The sequence below is a fragment of the Branchiostoma floridae genome, chromosome 1 (assembly GCF_000003815.2).
Source record: "Branchiostoma floridae strain S238N-H82 chromosome 1, Bfl_VNyyK, whole genome shotgun sequence".
Classification (NCBI taxonomy): domain Eukaryota; kingdom Metazoa; phylum Chordata; class Leptocardii; order Amphioxiformes; family Branchiostomatidae; genus Branchiostoma; species Branchiostoma floridae.
Window position 1 is genome coordinate 9,553,759 of NC_049979.1, and position 27,778 is coordinate 9,581,536.

General features: G+C 39.5%; 5 protein-coding genes across 13 annotated transcripts; 2 read left to right on the plus strand and 3 right to left on the minus strand.

The window, feature by feature from the left end:
• Nucleotides 1-1,669: 1,669 nt before the first annotated feature.
• On the minus strand, nt 1,670-7,161 carry LOC118426606 (3'(2'),5'-bisphosphate nucleotidase 1-like). 2 transcript variants are annotated; one of them, XM_035836112.1, is made up of 8 exons: nt 7,044-7,161; nt 5,857-6,004; nt 4,544-4,648; nt 4,113-4,220; nt 3,826-3,874; nt 3,376-3,580; nt 2,310-2,394; nt 1,670-1,987 (listed from the first exon to the last, which is right to left on the minus strand). In XM_035836112.1, the coding sequence occupies exons 2-8, from the start codon at nt 5,980-5,982 to the stop codon at nt 1,733-1,735; spliced, it is 933 nt and encodes a 310-aa protein (XP_035692005.1). In that variant the 5' UTR covers nt 5,983-6,004; nt 7,044-7,161; the 3' UTR covers nt 1,670-1,732. The 2 variants fall into 2 exon arrangements, with proteins under 2 accessions (XP_035692005.1, XP_035691997.1); XM_035836104.1 differs by lacking the exon at nt 7,044-7,161 and having other exon boundaries at nt 5,857-6,042.
• On the plus strand, nt 6,348-18,619 carry LOC118426575 (N-terminal kinase-like protein). 3 transcript variants are annotated; one of them, XM_035836075.1, is made up of 21 exons: nt 6,348-6,586; nt 6,913-6,972; nt 7,827-7,907; nt 8,135-8,245; nt 8,760-8,986; nt 9,234-9,324; nt 9,998-10,027; nt 10,150-10,305; nt 10,745-10,903; nt 11,264-11,371; nt 11,688-11,801; nt 12,330-12,485; nt 13,731-13,919; nt 14,127-14,202; nt 14,470-14,619; nt 15,039-15,193; nt 15,651-15,803; nt 16,150-16,224; nt 16,978-17,130; nt 17,244-17,364; nt 17,701-18,619. In XM_035836075.1, the coding sequence occupies exons 1-21, from the start codon at nt 6,473-6,475 to the stop codon at nt 17,832-17,834; spliced, it is 2,613 nt and encodes an 870-aa protein (XP_035691968.1). In that variant the 5' UTR covers nt 6,348-6,472; the 3' UTR covers nt 17,835-18,619. The 3 variants fall into 3 exon arrangements, with proteins under 3 accessions (XP_035691968.1, XP_035691960.1, XP_035691974.1); XM_035836067.1 differs by having other exon boundaries at nt 6,349-6,586; nt 17,695-18,619; XM_035836081.1 differs by lacking the exon at nt 9,998-10,027 and having other exon boundaries at nt 6,350-6,586; nt 17,695-18,619.
• Nucleotides 18,342-20,789, minus strand: LOC118426637. 6 transcript variants are annotated; one of them, XM_035836154.1, is made up of 5 exons: nt 20,637-20,773; nt 20,513-20,549; nt 19,980-20,159; nt 19,649-19,775; nt 18,342-19,210 (listed from the first exon to the last, which is right to left on the minus strand). In XM_035836154.1, exons 3-5 carry the CDS (start codon nt 20,103-20,105, stop codon nt 19,119-19,121), a joined length of 345 nt encoding a protein of 114 aa, XP_035692047.1. In that variant the 5' UTR covers nt 20,106-20,159; nt 20,513-20,549; nt 20,637-20,773; the 3' UTR covers nt 18,342-19,118. The 6 variants fall into 6 exon arrangements, with proteins under 6 accessions (XP_035692047.1, XP_035692039.1, XP_035692055.1 ...); XM_035836146.1 differs by lacking the exon at nt 20,513-20,549 and having other exon boundaries at nt 20,633-20,789; XM_035836162.1 differs by lacking the exon at nt 20,513-20,549 and having other exon boundaries at nt 19,980-20,105; nt 20,633-20,785.
• Nucleotides 20,790-20,904: 115 nt separating this feature from the next.
• Nucleotides 20,905-24,006, plus strand: LOC118426619 (ribosomal RNA processing protein 36 homolog). Its single transcript, XM_035836124.1, has 10 exons — nt 20,905-21,068; nt 21,338-21,457; nt 21,740-21,755; nt 21,962-22,022; nt 22,250-22,324; nt 22,454-22,520; nt 22,706-22,810; nt 23,142-23,216; nt 23,348-23,465; nt 23,716-24,006. The coding sequence occupies exons 1-10, from the start codon at nt 21,018-21,020 to the stop codon at nt 23,847-23,849; spliced, it is 822 nt and encodes a 273-aa protein (XP_035692017.1). The 5' UTR covers nt 20,905-21,017; the 3' UTR covers nt 23,850-24,006.
• Nucleotides 23,952-27,691, minus strand: LOC118426626 (39S ribosomal protein L11, mitochondrial-like). Its single transcript, XM_035836137.1, has 5 exons — nt 27,478-27,691; nt 26,095-26,190; nt 25,692-25,785; nt 24,873-25,015; nt 23,952-24,436 (listed from the first exon to the last, which is right to left on the minus strand). The coding sequence occupies exons 1-5, from the start codon at nt 27,601-27,603 to the stop codon at nt 24,314-24,316; spliced, it is 582 nt and encodes a 193-aa protein (XP_035692030.1). The 5' UTR covers nt 27,604-27,691; the 3' UTR covers nt 23,952-24,313.
• Between the last annotated feature and the right edge of the window lie 87 nt (nt 27,692-27,778).

Here is a 27,778-nt window from a genome sequence, read left to right on the forward strand (position 1 = left end):
AGATTCGTGCCAGATACATCCGCTATAATTAACCCAACAGCAACGTGAAAAAAAGTGACCATACCTTCTTAACTTCTTGGAGTTATCACTTGGACACGTCCGGCTTTCTGAAAAGCATGCGATTTCACTTGCTTGCTTAAAATTTCGATTATCGCTTAAGTCAAGTGGTGTTTTCTCATTACCTTTAGGTAAAACGGATCTTAAATCTAATGGAGGATTTCACGGAAAAAATGGCACGACATACCCATGGCTGGGGGGTATTGCGTGCACCTAGGAAGCCGACAAGAAATGTAATCTCATCAAAGTTCTTAATGCCGTGAGTCGTATTGAGTGAACGGAAAAGAGAAGTGAGGTTGTTCAGCTGTCAGGTAACAGCAATGCGGTGTAACTTGATAATGATCAGGAACAAAATGTATCAAACTTCAACGAAATGATCCAAACAAAGCGCCTCTTTGATCTGAAGTATGACAAATCTGGGTAAATTCCGAAATTGATTCCGGTTGAAATCTTGCTAAAACTGCAGTACTCAGTTACGAAATGTGAATTATATATAATTAAGAGAAGCCACAGAACCGTTTTGAGGGGTCTCTATGAAACCAGTGACGTGCGCGCGCTTCGTGCCCTTAGCAGAACAAACGTGTACTTGCCAGGTTGAGAACGGACTCTAGTAGTTGATAAGTAATTTGCAACTTGATTGACAATGCTAGGAGGGGAAGACCATTGGGGAACTTTGTTTCCTCTTGTGCTATGAACTGGTTAAGCTAAGTGATTTCTGATAACAAGCCATTTTCACAGTCCTATGGCAGTTTAAAGCACCAAACAATTTTTCCCTTTAGGACTAGACAAGTGTTCGATTTTTTTTTTCATTTCCATAAATTTAATGGATATTTTCATTCAACATGATCATCTCAGGCCACTTGCCCAGACCAAGTCCACTATTTCTACCAAACATCCCTGCCCCCCATATTATCCTTAACAGCCATGAACAGACACCCTTTGCTCAGATGTAGTACAAATAGTTACACAATGTCATTTTCAGTAAAACTATAAATAAGTTCCATGAACTTTGAAGTGTATAAAACATTTGATTTTTATTTGTTACTATTGTATGTAGTGTATTTGTTTGTAGATAAAATGTGTATTCCATTTCTATAGAGAATGGTCTTTTACCACACAAAACCCCATAAATTGGTCCAACAATCACTGAGTCACAGAACAGGTTATCATTTCTTGTAAACTGATCAAAACATTTGAATCTGCAAGCATATGTTCAAATTATTTTTTTGCATTTTGGACATATAGATCTACTGGAGTCTGGTAGCAATCTTACTCTAATTGTACTAGAACAAAATTCTTCTCATCATTGACATGATTACAGCAGCCTGTTGCTTGATACCACAGTGGCTAGTACACTACCTGATGATGATATTGATGCCTATCTTGCATGATGTCGTTGTGCGAACATGTGCGAACATGTATATAGGGCTCCCTTGGAAATCAGTTACTACGTTAACTGAAGGGACTACCCTAAAGATCAATCAATCAATCAATCTTCCAAAAAAAAAGTTACCTACTTCTTATCTCTAGTCTATCTTTTCCAAAACCTACTTTTCTTCTGCCCAATAACATTGCATAGAAATTACTATAATGTTCCATTTTAAGGTTTAAGTTTATTGCCAAGCTTAAATCAGAAACATTTCAGTGATTGTTACAGTCTGGAGTGAGGGTCTAGTCAGGGTTTCACAGCTGCCTTGACTGACTCAGGCATCCTGCCCAGGTACCAGTCATGATCGCTGTACGTGGCCAGGACACCTCCAGTGTTGGGGTGCTTCACATCCCTGTGGTACTGCAGGGCGTTCCCGTGGATGTCCGTCAGCTTGCCCCCCAGGGCGTGGAGGATGGCTTCAGGTGCACAGGTGTCCCACTTCTTGCAGCCAGGTGTGGCAAACACATACGCATGAGCCTTTCCTTCAATAACTAGCAGCACCTGTAAATCATGATGAGACAGTCTTGGCATGACATGCTGTTGTAATGCATCAGTGAAGGTTAGTTAGACATCCAGGTAATAAGATACACAATATTCAGATTTACTCAAGCAACTGGACAAGTTTAGTTAAAAGTTATCAAAACTAATCATATGCTTGAGTGACTTTTGTATTGTGTATGCTTGTGTAATGTTTTGCAAAAAAGTTACAAATCAGTAGAATTTTTTTTAGGATCAATGAATAGTTCCTATCCTATGTTACACCTTACAGTAGGTACACCCAGGTTTATGAGTGACAACACAATCAGTGTCATTGTCTCCATACCTTGTGCCCAGCTCCCCCCACCCTCAGGACTTCATCAGGCTGCATGGCCTCTATGGACTCTGTCACCAGCTTGTTGGAGTGGGATCTAAAAACATCAGATGTATCCATGTAATAATATATATAGAATGATGATAAAGATATGTCAATGAAGGTCTGTCATCCATGTAATAAGATACACAGTAGAATAGTTACTCGAGCAACTGCTGAGATTTCATAAATGGTCAGAAATTTCAGATAAAATCCACCATCTTTCTTCTAGAAAATCTAATCAGTTGGCTGAGGAACTTTCGTGCTGTGGCTGATACAGGTAAACCATACACAGGTAAACCATACACAGGTAGTATGCAAATCTCTAGGCAGATTTACCAGTGGCATAAGATAGTATCAATAGCTTGACAAGAAGTATAGCCATCCAAAGGTAATCAGCTAGCTACTGGAAGCTATAACTCCCTTTAGCCAGTCATACTCCTTGCCCTTGGCCAACCCTGATACTATCTTATGCCACTGGTAAATCTGCCTGGAGATTAGTATTATGCTACCATACCAAATCAAAAATACCATGTGACAGGGCTTTCGCCAGCTCGGAATTTTTTTCCGTCAGCCAATTCCAATTGTCGCAAAAACCACAAAAACCACGATTAGAAGGACTGAACTGAGACCTTGAAAAACGGGTTTTAATGAGATTATAGTATGCGAAAGGGCGCCGACACACATTGTCAGCAATCAAAACAATAGCAAAACAAACAGTGTGTGGCTTTTATGGCCATGGACGGCGTCCCCAAGCCGCCTGTAGCTTCCACCAAGGATTTTTGTCCGTCAAGGTTGACAGATTGGTTTGAAAATTTTTCCGTCAGACGCAGCAAATTTCCGTCAATTGACGGAAAAACGGACGCTGGCTAGAGCCCTGCCATGTGACCCAAAAAGTCCAAAGAAAATTTTTGAAAAGCATTAAAAAAACAGGACACTGCCTTAGCCTCTATGTTATGGCTGTGCCTTATTTTGAGTTTGAGAAGAGGGAATCTTGACAAAAGTACCAATTTTCATGACAGGTCAGACAACAGTGTACCTGGTGGTGGTTACAATCCTTTTGTCAGCAGGCGGAACCAAACGCTCCACACCAAATGCTCCCAGTCCAACAATACCCCACATGGTACGACCAAGAGTCGCTCCTGGACCAGCCTTGTAGTTGTAGTAAGGCTGGTTAATGACTCCTGCCACTGCCTTCCCATTCACAGCCACACCTATCAACACTGTTACATGGTCCAGGAAACCTAAGGAGGAAAATAACAAGTTTTTATTGTCATCACTGGATCGTTGTCTTCTTTTTTCTACCTTATTACATTGCCCTTGAATATTACATCAAGATTTGCAGAGTCATATCATGGCTTGTTCCCCGTCCACAAAGTTCTTATGACTTAAAATAATCATACATGTACCAGTAACAGTGAACATATCCTATAACCAAGGACGTTATATAACCAAGCACCTTTAAAAACAGAACGTGTCAAGTACTAACCTTCTGTGTATTCCTTAGTACCATCCAGAGGGTCCACCCATACGACCACCTGTGTGAGGGACATGCCAATGAAAATGAAATGATTAACACCATCTCCTTAGCTTGCTGTGGTCAAATCTTCATGCAACAGACCTCCTTTTTATCATCTTAGAGGAAGGACAAAAATGTTGCATACCAACTTTACACCATCCGCCTCAAAATCAAAACAGTAATTGCATCAAGGCCTTAAGTACATGTATGTTATTTTGGGGTAACTGCTGGTGCCATAGCCTGTTATCTATACTTACATCTTCATCCTTAACAGCCTGGAGGTCTTGAGGACAAACTGCTTTCAACACCTCCTCTGACAACCCAGTCTCCAGGTGTGACTCATCCACTACCTCATCTGTTGGCTCCTTAACAGGAAAAATACAAGACAAATAAATGAGGGAGAAATAAAGAGAAAAGTTATCAGTTGCCAATAGACAAAAGAATACAATTATCAACACTATTATGCAAAATGAAATTAAATTCTTTCTCTCCTTACAATATCTGGCAACACTACACAGTTAGTTTTGCTTCCATTCAAAATCTAAGTTGTTTTGAAAACTATAATACTATGAGTGTTACTTAATGCAACTTAGTCATATAATAGTTATATGAATAAGTTGCAATGGTCCTGTATGGAACACAAACCATGTACTATGGGAAAAAAATGAAAGTATTTTTCATGTCTCACCTCCTCTCCTATGATGGTGACCTTAGGGAACTGTCTGGACAGTGACTGTACAATACACTCCTGAGCAGAGCGGTCAGCCTGGGTCTGCAGGTCGTTTTTCCCTCCCTAATGAGAAAAAGAGAACTAGAAATCAGAAATGATAGTAAATTGAAGAGCACTTCAAACTTGAACCTCAAATTTCTAATCTCCAAGCAGATCCTACTGTGACATAAGATTGTATCATAAAGCTGGCCAAGAAGTTTAAGCTGGTCGGGGAGTTTCATTTGCAAATGAATTTCCTTGGCCAAATGACTCTTTGGTCTGAGCTTTATGATACTATCTTATGCTAAGATAGGATATGTTTGGAGATCACAAATTCCTACATGGCCATAGAATCTATTCTATTTCACCTTATACCCAGGTAAATCCTGTTTCCCAGAGGGTGCTTTGCTAGAATATCCCATTGTGCATGTGACAGCTTACAATGCTTGTTGACTTTAGGAAGTGAATTGCATTCTTTGCTAGAATTGCAAGTCATTCTTAGTACAGTAACATACCAGGCAAAGAAAGGGGCATAGTTCAGTATCGCTTTATACACAAATTGACATGACATATAAAGCATTTAGAAAGTGCATGGTCATGGTGACATATCTCATAAGAACAGCTGTTGTAGCATTAAGTTATACTATTATAATAAAATACTGGATACTTAAAGTTACTACTACAAAGGCAAAGGCTATTCCTGACAACAATAATCTTTTTTCGCCGTCTTTTTTTCACTATCAGTAGGACGTTAAAAGAGAATTATGTTGCACTAATGACAGGATGATTTTTTCAGGGGGTGTTCCTGTCAATATTAGTTTTACTACTGATGTCAGTAGCCATGCCAATGTATTAATGTTATTTAATTAATGTTTTTTATCATTAATCATGCAGCACTATAACTGCCTGTGTGGCAATTGCAGTCAGCATTCTCAGCATATTAACTGACCCCAATAACTTCTGTTTGTAAACCTACTATTATTGTAAAAGGCCTGGATCGGGTTCTCAGGGGAAAACTTGATGTGTCTGCAACAAAATCAATGGCTCATTGCTCTGAATAATTATGCTCAGACAATGCAAAATTTTGTTGGTCACTTGTCATTCTATTTTATTACTTGCAACAAACATTTGCACAAATATGTTGTTGTTGTTGTTGTTGTTGTCCTCATTTAACGTCTATTATTTCGCTAGACGTGGTCTCTTGGTGCTGAGTAACACATGGTTCGCTTTAGAGTCAATAGTCTCTCTTGGTATTTAACTCTTGGTTCTTTTACAAATATTAAACCGTTTACCTTTTCTACCACCCCCAGCTCTCCGCTGTTGAACACATCCCTGACGATCGTTCCTGCCTTTTCCGCTACAGAAACTGATGCGGCCACCAGACGGAGCAGTAGAGGAGCACCTGTGTTACCTGCCATCGCCACACTGTGCAATAGTAATCTGGGCAAATTAAACATTTCTGCATGTGAGTACAAGTGTCCGTATGGTCAGAAATTGCCGGTATTTACTAGGAGGTAAGAACTGACAATATCACTGTATTGAAGACGGCAAAACTGAAGGCTCAGCCTCTAACACATCAACATAAAACATAATTATATCAAAGATATAATAATAAAATGGTATTTTATGTTGTTAGAATAAAATATTTTACTTGACGGTTGTTACTAATGCATTTGTCTAATCTTCTTTCCGGTGTAAGAATTCAATTATACCTCCTAACAAGCTTGCTCTCAACTTTGACCTAACGTAGAGCGGCTTTGTGGTTTTACGACAAAAATATAAATTTTACGGCAGATGTTGGTGCGCAGGTACGTAATCTGTGCACTCAAAAAAGTTTGCAGACGTGAAAGTGGGGAGGGCGAGTAGATGTTGTTAGATCATTGATGTTTTTCTCTTGATTAATTCGACATGTGGTCATTCTTCTCGAGAGATCCTACAGCTAACTTCGCGTTTGAAATCGGGGATGTGGTGACGGGGCTAGAGGAGAAGTCTATCTGGACCCTACACAAGGGAAAACGGAAGGTGGGCTGACGTCCTGATCTTGTCTCGATCGGTCGCCTTGATGTTGCCGACGTGGCTGGATATATGTTGTAACGTTACCTTGGTTGTTGTGTCTTACCCAAAGTTTTGTACTTTTATTTTATAAACGTTCAATTAGAATATAGATCAGTCGCTTTTTTGGGGGTGAAATATTTGTTATGATAGCTATGAAACAAGGAGCTTTTAGCTCCTTGCTATGAAATAACTTTCGTTGCGGAGCGAATTATCCACTGAATATATCACCATAATTTTCAGTTGGAAGTACGATGTGTTTATAGAAATTAAACTGATATATTTTGTTCATACAGGCTAATGGGGAACCAGTCTCAGTTTTCGTGTTTGACGTTAAGGACTATAATGAGACCCAGGTGAGTTTCGCGAGACAAAACTTGAAAAAAAAGAAAAGAATGGAACTTGGAAGAGTACTGAAAGCACATACCTGTGAGGAAGTTGAAGAGATGCGTCTGTCTCACTCTAGATTTGTGGAATAGTGAGATTGACTAGGCAGGGTAGACAAGTGACATGAAAACTAAAAACTCTGGATGGACAGGTTTGACTATTTATCATCCAAATGTCATGGGCTGGTACTATTTCAGTATTTGTCTTAGGCCAATAGAAAAAAAGATGTTAGAATTGTCTATTAAACCTCCATTTGCATGTATTGAATGATGTAAGATCAAATGTTCTGCGTAATGGTAATGTATTAATAACTTAATTGCATGTTCTTGCCCGAGGGCTAATTGCAATGAATTATAACAAATTTGACTAATGATAGCTTATTTTTTCTGATTCCCTTGAAAATGAAATCAAGAGTCAATTCCAGGAAGGATCCTTGTGATTGGTGTGAAAGTTGAAGTAGAAAAATATTGAAAAAAATAAAGAATGTCAGAAAAGACATGTTTCACCTTGCAGCTCATTCTGTGCAGTACATTGCATGGCATGAATACTATATGTCTTTACACGTCTTGTGACAGGCATAATTGTCCAATGATTTATTTGAGTAATTTAGAGAAGATAAATCATTGGGTAGTTATACCTGTGATAGGACAAGCAAAGAACTGTAAAAATATGATGTCATTTCACTAAATGTTATTGTATTCAAATTTTCAGCTCAAAAATATCAAAAGTCACCAGTATTAAAACGAAGATCTGCATGGTCAACACAAATCTTTAGTTTAAGTTACTAACAGTGTTTTTGAATGTACTGTTTTTTGGTTTCTAGATGCAGACAGCCAGAACCTCGCTGAAAAGACTCAAAACACTTCGTCATCCCAATGTTGTTACCTATGTTGACAGTTTAGAGGTAAGCAACACAGTCCCTCTGCGTTGAGAATAAATGACATTGTTTCATGTCTCAATATTGAAAATAACTAGCACATATATATATATAGAGAGAGAGAGACCCAGGTGAGTTTATATATATATATATATATATATATATATATATATATATATATATATGCAAAAATCTCCTTTACTTTCTGTAATAGTACATTGATGAGATGTTATGTTGTACTTTACCCTCTACAGACAGACAAGACAGTGTATGTGGTCACTGAACCAGTGGTTCCCTTGGTAACATATATAGCTGAGCAAAAACCCAATGAACTGGTCATCTCATGGGGTTTGCACCAAATAGTGGTAAGTTCTCTGCAGTGAAAAACATCTAAGTATGCATTCTAGCTAGTACTTTGATTAAACTGAATAGAAGTACTAAGTTTTAAAGTTCAATGAGATTTTATTCAAAATATTGACCTTTAGTTTTTCATTGTAGTGATAATGAATTGTAAGGAAGGGAATGTGATGGCTATCTCAGTATGAATAGCTGACATTTAGTTTTGTCAGGTGAACAGTAACGAGCAAAAATCATTGTAATGTAGGAAGGCAGGAAAAATATTTTTATGTTTTTGACCTTTGGATATTTCCAATCTTATATATCAATCTCAAAGAAAGAGGACTAGGACTTACGGTCAGAAAGGAAATGGTGGATTATAATAAGGCCTATTAAAAAATGTGTTTCCTGTCCAAAGTCTAAAAATAGATTAAAAAATCTGTACCTAAAGGTCGTAATTTTTTTCAGGACTGAAACAGGAAACAACAGTATTTTTCCAAGGCCTGTATATCACACTAAGACTTTTCCCTCTTTCCCATCCAGAAAGCCTTGAGCTTCTTTGTGAATGATGTGAATCTGATCCACAACAACGTGTGCAGTGCCTCCGTGTTCGTGGACCCTGGTGGGGAATGGAAGCTGGGCGGCGTGGACTACATGTACCCAGCCACGGGGGAGGGCAGCATCCCTCCTGTGAAAGTCCTACCTGCACTGGAGAGGTACGACCCACCGGAGAAGAATGACCTGAGCAGAGGGAGGAAGGCTGAGAAATGGTCAGTATTGGATGTCTTTATTGAAGATTGTTCTATCTTATTAATTGGACAGTCAAACCTGTGCTAGTGACCACCTCTGTATAATGCTATTGTATCTGGATTTGGTGGTCCTTTAGATTATTGTTCCCGTTAATCAAAGCATTTAGAATCTTGTCTATCATTAAAAGATGTTCCAATAGATGCAGTTCTAACTGAAATTTCTTGCATATACTCTGTTGGTACTGATGTGGACATTTGAAATGGATAGGTCCTCTGACATGTGGGGTCTGGGCTGTCTGATCTGGGAAGTCTTCAATGGACCTTTGCCGAGAACTTCAGCACTTAAAGCACTGGGGAAGGTGGGTCAGCTGCTATATACAGATTGTTTAATGATTGTCAACATACAAGTAAACTTTGTTGATTATGGTTACGAGAATAATGACTGTATGATTGATAATGATGCTTCAGGACCTCCAGATCTGCAGGATGATGTGCTAATGTCATTTTTTCAGTATGACTTCTTCTTTCAACTGCTTGCTAAATACACCAGTCTTATGACTTTACATGCTATGCCAAATCACTTTCTTCACCACTGCTCTATTCTGTTGTCTTTATAAAGTTTATAGAACATAATCTTTTTCACTAATCTGATTGCATGGTGATCAATAGGAAATGCACATTATTTTTGGCAATTTTATTTCATACAAATGATTCAGAATACTTGATTCCAAAATAGCACCTAGTTATAACCACTTATCACTAAAATAATTCAATAGCTTGTGGAAATCAGTTATCAGCACTAACTTTGACATAGTATTGGACCCACATTGACTGGCTGGTTGTTTCAAATTTTGACTGGCTATTTATCTGCAGCCTTGGGTGTATTGAACAATGGAGGCATAAGCCTGATCCAACTATGATACAAATTTGTCAAAAATCAAAATACAGTGAAACTTCGGCAAAATCACCATGCAGTAACACAGCTCTTTTTACTACTCCATACCTCTTGTTCTTCCCTACACTTCTCATTAGGTTGGAACTGATGGAAAAAGTCAAGAAGGGGTGATTGTATTGTCTTTTTATCATGCATTTTTTTTGTATGTTTTTGGTGATCATCGCTTTATAATTTTGTGCAGAGGTCCGAAAGCATCTCGTTTTTGAACCCAGCTGTTTTTGTTCTACAGATCCCAAAGTCCCTGGTGCCCAACTACTGTGAGTTAGTCGGTGCCAACCCTAAAGTTCGTCCCAACCCTGCCAACTTCATCCAGTCCTGTAGGAAACCAGGTGGCTTCATGAAGAACAGTTTTGTGGATACTAACCTGTTCCTGGAGGAACAACAGGTACAAACAGTCAGTCTAGTTTTCAATTCCAGTTGAGGAGATGGATCAAAACCACTGCAAGATTACTGGCTAGATACTGTAAGTCTTGAAACTTTTCGTTGTCATTATTTTTACAGTGACCTCTGCACTGCAAATTCATGACACTTGGAAAATATGTCTCCTTTGTATGACTACTGTACTACAGTATTGTTTCAACTGTAGGATTCAAAACACTGTAAAAAAAACCCTTTTCCTCCTACTGTGAAATGAAACCATCGAAAGGTTATTCACAGTAAGCACAGTGTTAGAGAGACTTACATGTTCCTTTGCAGCTAGAGCCTATGCATCTACATGTGACAAGCTCTTAATTTGGAATACTACTAACATAGTAGTCAGCCATTAGTCAAGTTACAAAATACTATACTATGCTCAGTATGTTTGCTTACTGTCCCTCTCCTAGATCAAGGATCAGAATGAGAAGACGAAGTTCTTCAGTGAGCTGACTCCCAAGCTGGATGACTTCCCAGACAACTTCTGTAAACACAAGATCTTGCCACAGTTACTGAATGCATATGAGTTTGGCAATGCTGGCCCTTCTGTGTTGGCACCTCTATTCAAAGTGAGGAAATTTTTAATCTTTAATTTCATTCTACATATTGATCCAAGATAGTGAGAGATGTAGGTAACTATGCTAGTGAATATTGGGTTCAAGGAGTTGAGGTTAGTTTCAGGATGTCAGAAGAGTTAAGATCAAGAAATACTAGTAGTTGGATACAAGCAAATTAAAATACAGCCTCATCAAGCCAAATTCACACAGCAGGAAAAGAGCTTGACTCTCCAGTGATTTGGAAATTCAGCTTTATTTCTCTGAACTGTTTATACAGTTACAGTTGTTTCCTTAAGGCTTCAAGTCAGCTATTAAGTACAAACATGTATTACTAAACTATTCAGTAGTGAGTAATACAAGTTTATTTTGCAGCTTGGAAGACTCCTTGATCAAGAAGACTACCAGAAGAAAATAGTCCCATGTGTGGTGAAGCTCTTCTCATCTACTGATAGGTCAACAAGAATCAAACTTCTAACGCAGGTAATATTGTCATTTTCTTTGTTACAAGTGCTACATTCCTGATTGAGTATCCTCTGAAATGCTGTTTCACACATCAAAGCGGCAAACTTCAAGTGGCTTTGTCTGAATTTTGCAAACATTTTGTGACATCGCTGATGACCTGAAGAAAATGTAAAAAAAAATCCTGTCAAATGGGACATAATGTTTGAAAACGTTGCACATGTCTGTATCATCAAGGCACAGAAGGATTGGTGCTCAAGAGAGCCTTGGGCAGGGTTTAACTTTTGGAAAACCATGAAATTGCATGACTTCTTATTTTTGAATATGTGTGTTTCAGATGGACTTGTTCATCGAGCACTTACAGCCCGCTACAATCAATGACCAGATCTTCCCTCCGATTGTTCATGGCTTCATGGACACCAACCCTGCCATCAGGGAACAAACAGTCAAGGTAGGTTGATGTCATCATTGCTGCATATCCGGACCTACATGTACTGAGACAGGCCATCATTGTTTTCCATTGTCTCTTGTCAGTTGCCCCTCCCATCTGCAACCCATCTCTTGGGTAAGTTGAATGAACTGGAGAAGAAAATCATAAAGGCATCAGTTGACACTGCAGCTGTGCTATATTGTGGAAGCCTTGCTTTCTCTGCAGGGTGTGCACCTTAGTAGGAAATTATGCCATCTGTGCCCCTGTGCCTAGGGTAGGAGCTGGCCCCTAGTCATTTGTCTTTAATGACTTGGTGACTGGGGTTGGCAAACTGCTATTTGTATGTCAATGAAGTTTAGACATTCAGGTAATAAGTTAGACCAAAAAGCAATTACTGACAGAAGACGTTTCCCAAATCATATCCAGTTGCTTGAGTAACTACTTTTTGCTATTTGTATGCTTTGTAAACCAACATTTTTTTTTGTAGGTCTCCTTATTTCATGACCAAACTTACAGCAGGTAATTGATATGTTGTTATTTTGTGCTCAGGCTATGCTGCTGATGGCTCCCAAACTGAATGACAAGAACCTGAATACAGAACTGATGAAGCATTTTGCCAGACTTCAGTCCAAGGATGATCAGGGTGGCATCAGAACAAACACAACTGTGTGCCTGGGGAAGATTGCATGTCATCTCAACCCACAGGTGTGGAAAAAACTGACACAAGAGAGCATTCACTAGCCTCCATAGCAGGCTCTCTATGGGCTTTTTTGGCACTTTTTGTACTGGGTCGCTGATTGCTGGCCTCTCTCATAGCCGCCCATTTTAGAGCCTGCATCTTTTCGGCCTTACAAAGTACTATTAGAAAACGATTAGGGCGATTAACAAGGAGGTGCGAATTCCCTGCCTGCCGTGGACGGCTAATAAACTGCACGCATCTCCGCCGGACGCGGACAGTGGGCTGTCATGCCCCGTGTGCACTGACCCGACAATTCTCTAACGGTTTTGGGGTCAAACTGTTTTTAAAAAATATGCCCACGTCCATCCATCGGACTCCAGGCTCTGTTTGCGTGTTTCCCGATCTCACTGAATGACACAAGTACAGGCAACGCCACATAAAGGGAACAAATCTCTGGTGAACTTCTCAACGTTTGGCGAGAATAACGTAGCAAATATGGCGGGCTTGACTACCCTTGACCCCGCCGCAGCTACGTAAGATCTATTTTTTAAAATTATTTTGTCTCTAAGTCAAGAAAATATGGCATTTTTGCGAACCAAGCTTAGAAAAACATATTTAACAGTTCATGATATTTCGGAAAATCCGTCATACAACGTTTGAAACACCAAAAACGTCACGATGCCAGCAAAAACGAGTTCACGGATGTACGGGGGCGGCGGGTGTTGGTAAACAAGCATGCTCTATGCAAATGAGCAGATGGCGGCCGGGAGGCGCGTGTCGCCAGAGTTGTAAAATACTTGCAGCCGACATGCGAATTGCCTCTCACGGAGTTGTGAATTATTCCTAACGTATGTGTTAATAGGGCAGATGAATGGCTAATCGTTTTCTAATAGTACTTTGTAAGGCCGAAAAGATGCAGGCTCTAAAATGGGCGGCTATGAGAGAGGCCAGCAATCAGCGACCCAGTACAAAAAGTGCCAAAAAAGCCCATAGAGAGCCTGCTATGGAGGCTAAGCATTCACATTGAAAGATAGTTTTGCTACGTGATCAAATGTTTGAATTCTGTTCACTGCACCTTTTTTTAGTGTCTTATTAGTTTTGTGATTCGTGAATTTCAGGTTAAGTTGTTGATAGGTTAAACAAAACGAAACCTCTTCATATGACAGTCAATTCATAGCATCTGTCTTCCAAGATCAAAAAAATTTGCAGCTTTCAATGTCATGAATAAACAATAGTTGAGAGTCCAGTGTCCTTGTTTATTTCATTTGCAGACAAGACAGAAGGTGCTTGGTTCAGCCTTTACGCGGGCCATGAAGGACCCGTTCCCCCCAGCCAGAATAGCGGGTGTGATGGCCATGGCTGCCAACCAGAAGTACTTCCCTCTGAAGGATGCTGCCACCAAGGCTCTCCCTACCCTCTGTACACTCACGGTCGACCCAGAGAAGGGAGTTAGGGACCAGGTGTGATAGTTACTAGTATATGAATTTAGAATTAATTCAAAATTATCTTCCCGTAGCATCAGTCTTGGAAATACTGTCATTTCTGAAAGTTTCGTTACAATAATTATGCCTTTTTTTATTTCTAATTGATGATGTCATTTATACAGTAATTGTACATTATTTATAACATCATTGATGAAATAATTGTTTTTCCCATGCATTCTGTAGGCCATTAAAGCCATCAGATGTTTTGTTGACAGCTTGGAAAAAGTTTCGGAGGACCCAGAAATGTTGGCAAAATTAGGTGAGTACTTTTTATTTTGTTTGCTTGTTTGAAGTCTAGTTTTAGTTTCTAAGAAAGGCTTTGACAGTCAGTTTATAGTTTGTATTGCATGCAGCTACAGGCAAAGCAACCTTTGTTGAATTATTATACACACATGTACATGTACTTACCAATTGTCATAGTAACAGTCAAAACACAAATACCACTTCAATTGACTTCAAGTATACTTCTATGTGTCAAATGAAAATAGTAATTCTTGTGGCACCAACCACTTGTTTCCCGGTACAGAGAGTGAAGTGAACAGCCCAGGTACCACAGACAGCAGTGCAAGTGGCTGGACAGGATGGGCTGTCACCGGGGTGAGCTCGCTCACATCTAAGCTGTACAGGGGAGGCAACAAGCCAGCTCCAACAGCACCGGGCACACAGCAGCCACCTGGTGAGAATATCACTGGCTAACGTCTCCTTCCACTGGATGGGAGTTGTAGAGGAACTAAGAATTAGATTTGTATGATCACGGTATGATTGGAAAATGATTTAAGATGTAAAAGTATGATTGAAAATTGGCAAAATCCACATAGCGTACAAAATGCACAAAAAATCAATGAGATCTAAGGAACTACTAAATAAATTAGTTGCTCCAAAGGCTTCTTGATGGCCACCACATGAGTGGAAAGCGGGTATGAGTGAGATATTTCATTATCATAACTTAAGAATGTTGCCTTGGGACTTCTAAAACCAGACAGTCCTTGTGTCAACAATTTTGCTTGTTGTGAAATAACTGGATTTTAAAAGGCTTGTTGTGAAGCAACCAGATTTTAAGAGACGCAATACATAGTTCTGTTATCCCTAATGTAGCAAAGGCACCCAGTGCAGAGCCAGCACCCAGCCAGCCAGCCAACGCCCCAGTAAGCACCAGGCAAGAGCCTCAGGTAGAAGTAGAGGAGGAGGAGAGGGACTCTGATGATGGAGGAGGATGGGACAATGATACAGAAGATTGGGGCAGCATGGAGGTGGGTGATCCATTCAATGGCACAAAACTGGATTTTTACTCAAAAGGCCATTGATAGATTTATCCTACTTGCTGCTTTAAGTTGTTGTCAGTAACAAACACATATTTGCTATGTTCAAAGGTGTCTTGGACACTTAAATAGGCTATGTAACTTTGCACGGCTACAACAATGTATGATTTTATTGTGCCTACCTGCCTTCTTGTTAGCATTCAAATGCAAGATGCATTTGAATTTTGGTAACAGCATTCCATTGGTTCAACTGAAATGTTCTAAATAGCAAACCTTAAAGTTAATACATTGTAGCACAATTATTCTTCTGTTTATGGTTTTAAAATTACTCAAAACAGCTTAGTGAGAACTGTCTGTAGCCCCCATGCATCAGCAAAAGATACCAGCGAATGAATGATTGAATGGTTGATTGTTTGAAAACAACCAACCTTTTGGGTTTGTTCTATAGGACTTCTCAGCCCCCAAACCCAGGGAGCCTGTGCAGAGATCTCCGCAGCTGTCCAGACCAGGAAGTACCGCTGTACAGTCAGGCCCTGCAGACCCTGAAGACGAGATCTGGGCTGAACTCAAGGGGACAAAACAAGCTCAGAACACCATGGAGGTTTGTGTGGTCATCCCTTTTACAAAACAGTTTCATATGTGTTTTGTTGCATTGTTGAGTCATGTAAGATCCCAAACTGGGAATAGGAATTCCATGCACGCTTTTAGGCAGCCCGTTTAGCTAGCTGTACTAAGATTGTCAAGTTACTTAGATCGTCCTGAATGCAGTTTGACAAGTATGAAATTGTTTGTTTTTTTCTGATACCAACAATGATTAAACATGGGCAAAATTTTAGAGCACCTTAGTCTTTACACTTGTTTTATTGGAGAACAATGTATCATACAGGTTGATTTGGTAGACCAAAAGCCAAACTGTTTGGATGAAAAATGATGTTTCATTGCTATAGGATGACTTTGGTACAGAAGAGGCTGAAGGCTGGGGAGATGATGATGCTTGGGAGGACTTTGATGTACCCAAAAAGGTAACTTTAAAGTTATTGTGCTCAAGTACCATTGATAATTTGGTATACTTAGTAATTTTCAATTTTGCAAATCACCTAGTGAACGAAGCATTGAATGTCAATCACAACATGTCGGCTTCTTTGTATAGCTTGTTCACATAATTAAATGATGATAAAATAATGATTCACAAATAGTGAATATCCATACAGACAATATACATACTGGTAATTGCTAAAAGTACAGAAGCATCTTGAGAGTGAGCCCCATTCTGTTAGCATCCTGCTGGATGCCACTTGCATTACTGTGCTATGACTAATGCCTGCCCCTCCATGGCTCAGTCCTGAGGACATCTTGGCCTTGGTACAGGATCAGGGCAGGTTACAGCCGCTACAGCTGGGTACTTTCTACCCTGGGTCCGGGGACTTTCCACCAAGCAGAGGAGAGAAACTTGTTCTCAGTGTGTCGCTCAGAAGCAAGTCTTCATGATGCTTCATATGATTCTGTCTTTAATGCACTCCTTATAAATGGGCGTTATCTTTGGTCATTTTTGCTTGTGGGAATGAAGAAAAAAGCCTATTTTCAAATTTACCTGTTAACTCTTCTACTATGAGGGAAAAACTTCTTGAAGTCATTACTCACACTTTTAGAAATTTTTTCTAGCCATATATGAGCTTATATCACCATTGCAGACACTGTAATGCTATATCTATATTTGTAACATAAATTATGATAATGACCTGCCTCATTAACATAATTACCCACCATTCCTACAGGCATCGGCCCCATCCAACAACCCGCCAAAACTGGTCTCCTCCAATGCCTGGGATAATGAAGACTGGGGAGATGACATTACTACATCCTCAGCCTTACCTCCTGCTAGCTCCTACAACTGGGGTGGCAGTGGTGGGAATGATCCTTTCTCAGCAGTAAGTCTTGATACATTGCTTTGGGTCTGAATTTGTTTTGCGATGTTTTCAAATACTGTACATTCTTCATTTTCTCTATCTTGCGCAATTGATGCAATGTTTTCCTCACTCAGAGCTCTGATACCAAGTCAGCCAAATCCACCAGTGTTTTAAGAAGTTCTTCTAGAAAACAGGACGACTGGGGTGAGGTGGACAATAGCTGGGACTCGTGGGACAGTGCTGGAAGTAGCCAAAGTCAGTATTGCCGATTAGTCGATTCACATACTTCACATGAACTTCTGAAATAAGTGGCAGTATACTATTGTAGCCAATTTTGATTACTTGTTTTGCAGGTTGTAGTGTTTTTTTTACTTTCATTTTAAATACTTACAGCATTTTTGTCTTGCAATCAATCAATCGTTAAAATGTTAACCATTGAAATTACAGTACTAGTTTCACTGTTCATTGTGATGTATCTTATAAACTGGTATCAAATCATATCCACTAGTTTTTCAACTGACATAGTAGCCATTGACTGATGATCACACTGTATGTACATGTACATTGTTTATCCTTCTGTTTCAGGTAAAGGTAAAGATGATGCCAGAAGACAACGGGAAGAGAAGCAGCAGCAAAGACGACAAGAGATGGAGAGAAAACGTGCCGAGAAGAAGTCTGGCAAAGGAGCCATGAAGCTTGGAGCCAAGAAAGTCGCTGTGGATTAGATGTCCTTAGGTCATATCACATCAACTGTTTACAATTTTAGTTTTAACATTGTGGGACTGATAAATCAGGTGGGGCGGGTACATCAAAAGCACTGGGACAAATGCTTGACAACGGTACATCATATACTTTCCATAGACAAGAAAATTTGATGATGACTCCAGGAATGTTGCTTAGAACAGAATCATGTCTTGACCGAACACCTCATAACAAACCTTTCCATTCCACATACTGGTAAACAGAAATTTGAGGCAACTGGCTTCTCTGGAATACATATAGACTACAATAACATTGCAGAAATGGCCAGATGTAGTGCAAAAGCATATATTCTGTACAGTGTGTAATGTAAAAGTACTATGAGCCATTTATTTGTAAATCTCAAATATTTTAAACGTAGATAGGAATTAATCAATGGAAGATGTGAAAAAGATGTAAGATGATAAAATTGTACCTTCTTCGGCTTCGTCTTAGTTGTATTCATGATCAATCATACTCCACTATAGCAAATATTCGGACAACTTTCTTAGGATCTACAAATGTTAGTCTTCCTTGTTTTGTCATGAAATCATTAATTTTAAATGTGCAAGGCATTGATATATACCAAGTCAAAAGTAAGGTTAGGTACCATGATGTATGTGTTCTATTGCTGGTACAATAGCACAATGCTTTTGCGATTGTCTGTCAGGTAACTAATATTTTGTGCATGCTACTAACAAAAAAGTGGAATATGAATACTGTAACTTGTACATGCTTTTAATCTATAATAAAAAGATATGCACATGTTAAAGATTTCCACATTGTTTCTGTGAATTATGAAGTAGTTTTCTGAGTCCAACACACTTCACTTCAAATTCGGGGAATCATGAGTATCTACTTTCAGAATATTTTAGTACTCTTGATCCGCTCGAAGCACATCACTAAGGGTACAAAAATCCTCACTTGTTGTCCCAACACTCAGGTTGAAAGAGTAACAATGACTTGGACAGCCTCTTGGTACCAAGTGTCTTACAAGGTACATGGATGTTACATGGATTGCGGCCTAGCAAACCACAATACGTCTTAAAGAGATATTTCTTTGTTTAGACCCAGTGGGATACCCGCAAATGTAAGTAACCTGGCATACAACTCATGTAATGGTTATAGAACTTCAGGCCCATATTCTGTCATGAAAAAGAGCCGCAGAGTATCCTTGCTACAGCCGTATGGGGAAGGGAGCTTGCTCTGCTCTGTCGGCTGCATCTTGCCCCTGGCCTGCCATCTCCATCTTCTGATGAAAGCCCACAACATCACGTTTTACTGTACTTTTGCAGCTCACCCTTCAGAGCAGCAGCTTGTGACGTCAACTGAGCCGTTCTCTGGTTTAATCTTGATAACACATCTGTTGATAAATGAGATATTGTAACGTTATACAGTAAAGTAAAGTAACACCAGGGAAGACTATTGTATTTACAATGCGGTGTCAGCACAATTCTTTTCAAAAAGAAAAACAACAAACACCATTTGTGACAGATTTAGGTAACCCAGTAATCAAGAAATAGAAAAGTAACAAGCACCGACTGCTTGCTTTGTAGATTGTACATTCAATTTTTTTACTTCTGAAGTAGCTACAACACCTGAAACCCATTTTTGTTTGTTCTACGATGGATTTCTATCATGTGTCCAGGTGGATACAGTTGAACCTTTGTAGTATGAACGCAACAGGACACTGGAGAGCTTTTCTTGTGCGTCATAGATATGGTATTAGACAAATTTAGTATTACCAACTACTGTACATAAAGATATCTATGTCTTAAGGAAACATGGAAAATGTAGAAACCTTCAAACAGCTGTGGGTTGTGCTGCAGCTGCTGACAGATTCTAGCTGCTTCCTGCCCGGGGGAAGGGTGAGTCTGCCCCCTGTCAGTAGTGTTCCACTTCTGCTGCAGGTACATGGCCTCAACCTCCTGTTCATTACAAAAAAAATCAAACATTTTTAACTGTATTTGTGGTGAAGTACGTCAGTACCCTTTAATAATGATAGACTCGGAGTCTCCTACATATACCTTTGCTAAATACGAAACTATGCCAGATGTATTATACTACATTTCTAATCTCAAAATCACCATATACTTGTCAGTGATCTAACAAGCTGCGTCATCTGTCATTACCTGTGACAGCGTGTGTATGTCTGTTATCAGCTGCCGGATGACCGCCTGCTTGATGTCCACCTGTTCCTCCAAGTGTGCGTTTTCCTGCATCAGCTGCTCATACTCTTCCCGTTCTTCCTTAGACATCTTTTAGAGTAGAGTAGAGTAGAGTCCTTAGGTTTGGCTTTGAACCTAAACTGGCTAGGATTTAGCAACGACAAACTGGAATGAGAAAACACGCTGGCTGGAATGAGAGAAGACCTTTCAGAAGGAATCAACAAACAGATGTACATGGCCTTCTCCCAGTACATTGAGAGTACACACCGTTTCAACGCACTCTCCTAGAAACTCCTCCAGCAACTCTCAAGCACAAGGAACCAAGAGCTAAATACCAAGAGAGACTATTGACTCAAAAGCGAACCATGTGTTACCCAGCACCAAGAGACCACGTCTAGCGAAATAATAGACGTTAAATGAGGACAACAACAACAACAACAAACTTAGAAACAACAAGATGATTTGGAATGGAAATCTAGAGAACTTTCACAGCACACCTAGCTACAGCACCTAACGATGTAGTTGATGAGACAGAAGTGACCACCTCTAGGCTCTACCTTGATCTTGAGGAAGCTCTAGCAGAAAAATAGACAACTTTAAGTTGGTTTCAGACAAACCTGTTGTTTGCAACTGTAAGAAATCTAACATTTGAGCCAAGGATAAAGTTTAAGTTTCCGATCGCCACGGTGACTTGCAGAGTTTAGTCTTGCAAGGAAGTCTTGTCCGCACGTGCTGCTCTTCTGGAGACGTATTTTTGAACTTTAACCTAGGGACAAGTCGTTAACATTTATTGGTACTGCATAGATTGTTTTTTTCATCCATTGGAAGACAAAATCTCCATAGAACAAAATTTACAATGTTTGCATAGTTGAAAATATGTGTCATATAGGCGTTCATTGACGCTAAAGTTGACAGAAGAGGCACAAGTGTTATTCTATCATCCTCTCCTATAATATCTTGCGTGGTCCCTGCTGAGGCATAGTGGGAAATTCCATTTTCAACATGGCGTCTTTTCAACACACTGCTGACGAGTCAGGCGACGTTTCATCGTCGGTAAGTAGATTGTAGTCCTGCTATGACCTGTATTTGCTGCTATCATCTGCTATATGATATGTTGATCATATGATACATTGTTTCGTTGTTATAGAAGTAGAAACGAGCTTTTCTTCCCAGCATACAGTTGTAACGCCATAGATCTATGGGGAGGGGGCACAGAACACAACATTTTTACAGAAAATTATATGGAGTTTTATTAAAGCCCGTTCTCGAAATCGAGCATTTTATACCCGTATCTAATCGCTGTATGTATCTGGTTCTGACAGGAAGAGATGGATTCAGGATCAGACTCAGAAGAAGAGCTGGGGGAAGGTTCTGAGGTACAGAAGGCAGGAAGTGATGCTAAGAGCGGAGTCACAACTTCGTCCACAACGACAGCTGAAGCGGTAATATACGTAACTTTAAATGTCGTTAATCAGTGTCCATGGCACAATATACAGTTTCATTATCTTTGCCAACAGGTTTTATTTCTTGTTGATTTGTGTGGCTATGTTTTTATCTCTTGTCCTGTGTTTTGTTTCAAAGACGTCCTAATTAACTGGTCGACACTCAAGTTCCTCAGATGTTTACAACCGTCAGCAAAAAGTGATGTTCATTGCGCAGTTATGACTTTTTCCCCTTGCACTATTTGTAATTAACTCATTTCTGTTTTTCCTTTTCCATTGCAGAATACAATGAAGAAAGGTAAGTGCTGGTGCACTAACTTGTATTACGTTGTAACATACTAATGATATTTTTCAATCAATGTTATCCTCGTTGACATTGATTCAGTGCGTTGACAATCACCACATCATTGTCATATCAGTGATTTTCAAAATTATCTAATATCAGACAGAGAATTAAATAACATTATCTTGTCCTTTTCTTTCTTTTTTTTTCTTTCCAAATAGAGTTGTCAACAATGTCATTTGAGGATATTCAAAGACTCAGGGACAAAATAGGCACAAAAACGTAAGTATTTTCACATGTGCATTTGACATGATACTGCAAAAATGAATCAAGTTTGCAGGGGGTAGTAGGAAGCAAAGTAATGATTTAAATGGACCTGGGAACAAAAAGTCACTGCAAATACATATATTACAGTTTACATTATATTAAGTATATTGTCTTAACAGTTGTGCAATAATTTGTTTTTTTACATCTATTTTTGTTATAATGATTTTCTTTCATTCCTACAGATATAACCAAGCTCTCCATGGTTCAAACAGCAAGAGGGATCAAAATAAAGTATTCAAGAGAGCCAACAAAAACAGGTAACCTTACAAATACATGTACTTTAGTATCTAGTCAAATTCTTTTGCTTATTTCTTGTTGATCACTTCTCAGCATTACCATTAAGCAGGACACATCATAGGTTTCTTTCTTTCTTTTCTCACTTAAAGGCCAGTAGAGATGTCATCCAAATGTCCACCTCCAAGGATAAGACAGGTGGTTCCAATAAAAAAGAAGGTATGTTTATTTTTCAAAGCTATAACATGGGTAGCCTGTGTTTACACAAGCTCTCGCTGGCTGGAGTTAATTAGTAGGGCCGGCCACGATTTTAGGCTATAACATGAGATTTTATAAATTTACAGTTTTAATAGGTAGAAATGGACTAATGCAATGATTTTGTTGTTTCTCTGCTGCACTTTTAGATCCACAGAGACCCTCGTTTTGATGACCTGTCGGGAGAGTATGATGAGAAGATCTTTGAAAAGTCATACTCATTTTTGGACCCAATGAAGGCCAGAGAAAAAAAGGTCAGTTGATTCTCCTAGGTATAGTTGCATCTCCTTGTTGAAGACATTATTTATCTGTGTATGTTCCATTCTGTGCTGTCTACGTATCATACTACTAGTACATGTGTAGCCTCAATCGGTCATTCTATTTATACTACGTACTCCATTAAGAATGGTGACAGTGAAACCCTTCGCATTGGCAATATCCTTAGTATGGTGAAGACCAACAACTAAATTGGTTACATTGACTGCCCAATTGCCCTTTCCTGGGATTGATCTTTTGTTATCAAGACTAGAAACGTTGTCACCTTGGTTCTTATACATGTTTTGATTGGATACAATCCTTCTACAGTACCTCGAGAAGCAGCTGCGGAAAGAGAAAGATGAGGACAGAAGAAGGAACATTCAAAAGCTCATTAGAAGAATGGTAAGTCACAGTTTTTGTGAGGTCAGTTGTGTAACTGTCGTTATTACTTTTTGTTCATCATGTCTGTCACTACAAAATTGTAACAGAAAATGAACTCAATTCCACTGCTCTTCTTGACCCATTTAACTTAGGAACAACAAGAAAGAACCAAACGGCAGGAGGACATCAAGGAAAAGGCCCTCAAGGAGTGGAAGGCTAAGGAGAAAGAGCTGGTCAAACAGGGAAAGAAACCATACTTCCTCAAGAAATGTAAGAACCATTTGATTTTGTTTTGCATCATTTGCCCCAAAATTCTCCAGTTTGCCAACTTAAAAGCTTGATGACATTGTCTGTGTCAAATTTCCATCTCATTTTGATATACAGTACAAAGTTAAAAGTAAGACCATAACCCATACTAACAGTACATGTTTTAAATATCGCTAGACCACAGTTGACTGTAATACATGTACATATTGATACTTTGTCAACTGACAATAAATGTATTTAAAATGTTTTTCAGCTGATGAGAAGAAGCTGGTGCTTGCACAAAAGTTCAAAGAGCTGAAGAAGAGTGGCAAAGTGGAGAAGTTCTTGCAGAAAAAGAGAAAAAAGAATGCAGCAAGAGACCGCAAACATCTGCCAACAGACTCTTGAGATTTTGGCACTTGAAAGCAGCGTCATTCATTCATGTCGCTCAGCAAAAAAGTGGAAATAACAGCCAACTCATCAACATGTTTTATAACAAGAAAACTTGTATTTTGATTGTGTATACTAGTATTTCACAGTGTAAAATTAAACAAATGATTATGACTATCAGTGTCGTGCTTCTTACATTTTGCAGGTAAACCTGGATATTTTTCTGAATTTTTTTAATGTATGCCCTTCAGTACTTCATCATTACATGTACATATGACCAATAAACTGCCAACAATCTTTCTGGCATAATATTGTGCCCAGGTACGAGTTAGTGTACTCTAATTGGAGTCCTTTGAATCTAACAAAGAAACACTTTCCCTGTTTCAAAATCTTGATATCGTAAGAGCCAAGTAGTCAGTTCTCTCAAGAACAGCTGAACACTGATGAAACATTGGAAGTACTCCAGACTGTCTGTCCTGTCATCATCTCATCCCTTTCAGTGCTTCTTCTGCAGCTGCTGCCTTCTCTTCTGCCTCCCTTACTCTTCTCTCAGCCAGCTCCTGTAGGAACACCCTATACTCCTCTGCCCCTAGCTGGTGAACAACCTGTACATGTAGAAACACAGTGATCAACTGCTAAGTTACAACATTCATGTGACAAGAAATGAACAGCCAGCACAAGTTGTGCCTATCACCAAAAAGAATACAGAAAAGGATAAGGTCATATCAAGATGATGAATGGAGGAATGTGTGTAAAAAATACACAGCCCTGGCTTCAGGATATACAATATAGGCATAACACAGAGTCCACCATAGGTGTTAGAAAATCTACCAGACCAGACCACTTGTAAGTTTTAGCAATTGTGTATAAACCTTTGAAATCATTAACTTTAAATCATGTCTCTCTCCCCCAAGACCTTCACATTTATTAACATTTATTAAGTGAATTTCAATTTGGTCAAACCTTTTAGAAAATTTGTTACTTATGATCAAGACATAACCAAGAAAAAGTCCTTTAACTGTTTATACTGTTTGTACGTACCTGAATTCCCATGGATCTAGCCTGTCCAATGATGGTTTTACACATCTGTTCAAGATTCATATGCTTCAGGTGTTCCTCTTGACCTTTGACTTTGGCAATCTCATATATATGTTTAACCGTCACGATTCCTCCAATTTCATGTCCTGTGCAAGTGAAGAAAAACATAGATACAATGAACCACACAATTATATATATGTATAAATACCAAGAAAAACATTTATTACACACATTACCTGTATTGTTGATTGTATTCTGTAGGTCAATAAATCAGCATGAAGGAGAAGTCACGGGATGTTTAAGGAATGAGCCAGAGATTTTGATCGCACTCATGCATGAAATACTGTAAATGCAGAAATGTTTGCGGTGGATTAATGTTCGCGGTTTTCGCGGTGACCACTTCACCGCGAACTTAAACCACCGTGAACATTTTTCTATTGTGGCATTAGACTGCAGTCTATGGTGTTACCGCGAACTTAAATCCACCGCGAAAAGTCCATTTTCCCGCTACTGCGAAATTAAATCCCCGCGAACTTAAATGCATTTACAGTACTTCATCCTTCGCTTCATGTCTCTTCACAGCATTCATCACTTGCATCACCATTTCCCAGGCAGTCACAGACTTTGATGCACTTTATTGAACACATACCATATGACAATATACTTGCTTCCAGAATATGGATCACCTACACATGGAATCGTAGCAATACAGTGCATTAAAACTCCCTAGGTGCTTCACCCCAACTGAGGAGTGGTGCCCATTACTAGAGCAAGATTGCAAGCAATAAAAACTTGACAGTAGACACTTTAAACTCCACTCACCTGTGCTGTGAGCCCCTTTAGCCACACCTGCTGCAGCCTTCAAGAAGTATGACACTGGAGGCAGTTTGAATTCAATGTTCCATTTCCTATTGGGCTGAATAGACAGATTGTAGTCAATACCAAATTAATAAGAAGCTTTGCCACCTAATGTATCCAGCAATAATCCATTACCAATCGCATTATCTTAAAGTTAAAGCAATTCATAACATTTATTTCCAAAGTGTGATGAGTAGCCTTGCTTCTTTATAGAACCTTTGCTTTGAATTATGGTACATGTTGGATCAAATTTTGGTGATAATTTTGGTGATAATGTCATTGGCATTTTTTTTTTTTAAATCTTGCATCATGAAAATTTATACAAAAAAAAATATCATTGATATGTTACGGGGAAGACATGACTTACCAATATTGTTATCTTACATGGCATTGGTACACCCTCCTTAATGTGCTTTGTCTTCTCATTGAAGTCCTTGCAAAACTGAGCTATAGGGATTCCTCTCTGTAAAACAAAAACTTGGATGTAACATTACATGTCATGTAGGACATCCTATTTAAACACAAACTGATCAAGTTTATTATATCTGCCCTTGAGTTTGCTCTCTAATGTCTGATGTCTCTTTAACCTTTTTGGTCATGCAGTTATTGATGCTAAACTTTCTTCCAACACAAAGGTATACATACAGATCAAATTTTCAACGACCAGTGTTGTCTTCTTCGGGATCAATACTGATGACCAATCACTTCAGAACGTAAACTCACGAGAGTAACAGACACGTGGTCTTATATAAATATGTGATCTTGCGGATACGTAATGTCGACAATTGGTCAAACGTGCCATTTGTGCCAAGAAGTTTATAACGCTCATCTCTGGACTATGGCGCCCCAGTTTGCTGTCATCGGAAGTCTCTCAACACATCCACACTGAATCCCTGGCCCATAACGTTTCACTGGACAGAATACTGGATATTCAACAGGCCATATATCAGATATAGTAAGTTGTCAAATAAGTTAATATTTTTTTTTATTTTTTTATTTTATGGTTCTCCTGTCGATTCGACAGATGAGCAGGCAGACAGGCAATTACCTGTTTTGCCTGACCTGCACATGACTTTTTATGGTGAAGGAGGGGTGTGCAATTCCTTCTCCACCCTCTCGTCTACTGGAGCACTAAGTCTCACAGGGACAGAACTGTATGACACGTGTGAGACGGCTTCAGCAGATGCAGCTTTGTTATTCGGAGTTTCCATCTCCTAGGAGGACTTCAGACCAAGGATGTAAGGAGTTCCTCCTACCCCCGATCACGTGACTCGTGTGTCATGGCGGGTGCGTCATGCCCGAACATGCCCCTAAGGCCTGTCTCGGCCACAAAGCCCCGCCAAGGCCACTAGCCGCAGCTAGATACTCATTTACACCTGAGTTAAGTGAGGAAAGTCATGTAAAGTGCCTTTCCCAAGGGCACAAGATCGGTGACACGGCAGTCGGATTCGAACCCGCCACCTCTCGGTCTCGAGCCGAACATGCTGCCACTGCGCCACGCGGCCCCACTAAGTTGTTGTTTAATATCTAAGGCCGTCCAGCCAAAGTTTACTGAACAGAGACGGTGGGCGTTATAAGCTTCCTGGCACATTTGACGTCAAGTATCCTCAAGATCATGCAGGCACGGGCTCCCTGTAACTGGAGTCAACACTCCTACCTGGCTGAAACTACTCTACTCTACTCTTAAATCCTTCCAAGAGTGTTAGAGCAATATCCCAACTATCAAAGACCATCAAACAGTTTATAATACCTGTCCTAGAATCGGTCCCAGAGGCGGTGCTGGTAGGGCCTGCCCAGCTGGTACTATACCCTTGATGAAGTTAGGTCCTCCTGCCGCCTGTACCATTTTCTTGGCGGCCTTGGCGCCCTTAGACATGGTGTTTTCTTCTTAGTTTGCCACACTCTCACTCAGCATGTGTAGTTCTAGGTCACTGGGGTTACAGCACGGCATTGTGGGGGAATTATTAGGCCATACCATTAAGAGAGGGGTAATTATGTTCACAAAACTTTGTTTATACCTTAATGTGTCACAATTCATGCATAAGTAAAAC